This window comes from Gobio gobio (genome assembly GCF_949357685.1).
Source record: "Gobio gobio genome assembly, chromosome: 4".
Taxonomy (NCBI): Eukaryota; Metazoa; Chordata; class Actinopteri; order Cypriniformes; family Gobionidae; genus Gobio; species Gobio gobio.
In genome coordinates this window covers 16,716,797-16,720,233 of record NC_137100.1, presented here as the reverse complement: position 1 = coordinate 16,720,233, position 3,437 = coordinate 16,716,797, and the positions used below count along the sequence as shown (strand labels likewise).

The following is a 3,437-nucleotide window of genomic DNA, read 5'->3' as shown; positions in this document are numbered from 1 at the left end:
AAACATTTTTGAATTGGTTCTTTTTGGTTCTGTTCTTGCAAAAGTTTTGATTCTGTTATTTTTGAATCCACAAATCTGACTTGTGGTGCAGCCTGGAATCACAAATAACTCCATGTTTCTTCATTTGGACAAAGGAGAACTGCCCCCATCCCCCACCCCCGACTGTGTATAGTTTCTCCAATTCTCCAGTTACTCCATCTGATGGAGTTTAGGTTGGTTATTGAACTGAAGGGACTCAAGTTGAATATTGTCTACTGTAGAGGTGCTTATAGCTGAATTTAAATTGGTCTAATATTTGAAGAAGTTTGTATCACTGATTCTGTTTTTCCCTACTATATTTCTGTGCTCTGAGATAGGGATGGGTGATATGGCCTAACAAAAAAAATCCCAGATTTTTTCCCCCTCCTACTTAAAATCAATCTGCAGATGACAAAGAAATTGTTCAAAACAAGTTTTAACTTTATTTTGTTTAAAAATATTTGCGGCTTGGTAGCACATACCTGGGGTCCAAAACTTTCAGCATGTGAATAAACCCCGGCTATTCCACAGTATAAATGGGCACCATATCTCTTGCATTATACATGTCAATGGTTTATGAATTGATATGCAGATAAAATTTACTTTTATTAACAACAGTAATGTGCAAAAAAAAAAAAATAATATATATATATATATATATATATATATATATATATATATATATATATATATATATATATATATATATATATATATATATATATATATATATATATATATATATATATATATGTTTTTCATGAGACGTTGTGACTTCCTACTTTTGTCCATATATTAGAGACTATAGGGATAATAGTATATTGTAAATGGCCAATAAGTCAATATATGCTCCTATGCCTATTTCTTCCACAATACCCCTTTAAACTTTTAGTTTTTCAAATCATCACATTAAAAATAACATTAAAATTGGATAATATTTAGAGCTTTGAATTGCTGGAAAAAGTGTGAAGCTCTTGAAAACCCTTAAACCTACACTGTGTAACTTTTTTAGTCTATTCTTAGCTAAAAACACTTAGTTCTTTCAAAAATATATGTGCTCATTAATGTATATTTACTTCTTTCAAGTAATAAAGTATTCTCGTAAGTTTATAATATGCCATTGAAAATACATAAGGTAATGGGATCTAACGGTGGTCGCCATGTTGGCCCTCCATCTTGAAAGTACATTAGCCAAAGAGGGACATACCCGTAAATTCAAGCTTCGCCTTTCGCGTTTTAACCGGTTTTAATACTCGATAGCACTGTACAAAATTCTCTGCCTCGCGCATGTGCGCGTCAACTTGTTCGGACTTTTCCTTGTGTGGTATTTCTGTGCATTAATAACTCCGTAAGTAATAATAGTTATTGTCATTGTAGATGTGTTTCAGAGTGTGTCATCGCGTAATTCAGTTGATGTCACCTCAGAAGTATTTTTGTGTCAACATACAATAGCGTAATGCTCACCTATTTGAATAATCATTCAGTTATTTTGTTATCAACAATGTTTATTCGTTTTTAGAAAATATTTGCTTGTAATGTATGTTGATGGAAATATGTATCAGGTCTGATCGGCATATTAACAATTGTTATACAGAGCGCACTGCAGTGCTAACGTTAAAGCGGCGCACACACTTTTGTAACCGGACACCGCTTGCTAGCAGCAGCAGCAGCGGCAGCTCCGCTCCTTTTAATGCAGCTGCATTTAGCGCCTATATATGGTACAATAAGCTCTGGTTTACGGTCACATTATACAAATGTAACTTATAAGTATAGTTATACAGTTCTTAACTGTGTATGTATATTTACCATCCTTATTTGTTCTCTCACAGAAACCACATTTATGTACATATCCACACAAACCTGTTTATGCCTTGCAATTGGATGACTGAATAAACATTACTATCATCAAAGTTCACTCTGGATTAGCTGCAGTTCTTTCTAGCCGAATAATTAGGCCAGTTGAGTTCCAACCATCCCACTGCGCACAGAATATCCCACAGGCACCGTGTCGAATGTGGACGAGGTCGAACTGGAAGCCATGTTAACCTTGGACTAAATCGGCCACCGTAGGAGTTGAAACAAAATCGGAATTGAGAGGAACAGAAACTAAAATTCACTGGATGGTCATATACCTTTTCACCACTAGATGGGGGAAAATATCACACAGTGTAGCTGAATTTCAATCAACATTTACTTACATGTTTATCACTTTTAGCAGTGGTTTATGTAACTTCAAAGGGTTGATGCATATCTCCAGAAAGTAGAGACTCTAAGCTTTCAAATGGTACCATGAGGTCAGAGCTCCTCCACAGACATTTAAAATTGAAAGTATATTATACATGATTATGATTATACCCTGTACCGGGTCCGCAGAGTTTAAGTGATTAACATAATCTTAAGTGTTTTATAAATAAAGGTGACTTGACTTTTGATTAATTTAAAGTCATATTTTAGAAATGAATGCAAAATGGACTAAAATGAATTAATGAAAAATACATACAAATAAGTATGCTGCTCATTTTGCAGCAAGCAATGTTTTCAGAAAGTACCTTAGGCTAATTATGATCTATCCAACATTGTTTAACATAAAATTGCCATGAATGTAAGTTAGGCCTATTATCCAGTGTTCCCAGTGTTTGCTGTACGAGAACACAGTGCACCTGTAGAAACTGATAGGACTGTAACTGGAGATGATGTGCCACAGTCAACAGATGCAGTGGAGCCATTGCAGTGGAATAGCGCTCAAAGGCAAACTAGGTCCTTTAGGAACTTTTTTTACAAACATTTGGTAGTCCCGTCTGTTGTAGACAATGTCAAATAGCTTTTTAATGAGAACTTTTCAATGAGGAGTGTCATCAGACCAATACTTCATATCATAACCATCTGAAGATGACACCAACAGCACTTTTTCCATATGCAATTTTTCTTGGGATTGGACTCCAATTTGTCCAGACGAGATTATACACAAACCGTTGGGCAGTTAAAATAACTGGAGGTCCTGATGCTGCTGATCTTATTGCAGACAAATATGGATTTGTGAATATGGGCCAGGTAAGTGCACTGTAAAATGTTTTGCCAGTTAAATGATTCATGTGGCAACATCTTGTAATGGTAACACTTTATTTTAGGGTCCAATTCTCACAATGAACTTGTTGCTAATTAGCATGCATATGTTACCAGGATATTGGCTGTTTATTACTTATATTTAGTACTTATAAAGCACATAATAATATTATTCTACATACCTTAATCCTACCCTCTATCTAAACTTCACAACTACCTACTAACTATTAAGAAGCAGTAATTAGGAATTTATTGAGGCAAAAGTTGTAGTAGATAGTTAGTTAATAGTGAGAATTGGACCCTAATCTATAGTGTGACCCTTGTATCAATTGAACAGTTTCACTTATATATACTGT

The 3,437-nt window shown here is 34.7% G+C and overlaps 1 protein-coding gene across 1 annotated transcript in view; it reads left to right on the top strand.

Annotated features, from left to right (window-relative positions):
* Positions 1-2,907: 2,907 nt before the first annotated feature.
* Positions 2,908-3,437, top strand: part of pcsk5a (proprotein convertase subtilisin/kexin type 5a) — a gene marked incomplete at both ends in the record, with an annotated part of 57,946 nt that continues 57,416 nt past the window's right edge. Inside the window, one exon of the mRNA XM_079814519.1 lies at positions 2,908-3,069. Coding sequence (XP_079670645.1) covers positions 2,908-3,069 — 162 coding nt within the window. The remainder of the gene's footprint in view (positions 3,070-3,437) is intronic.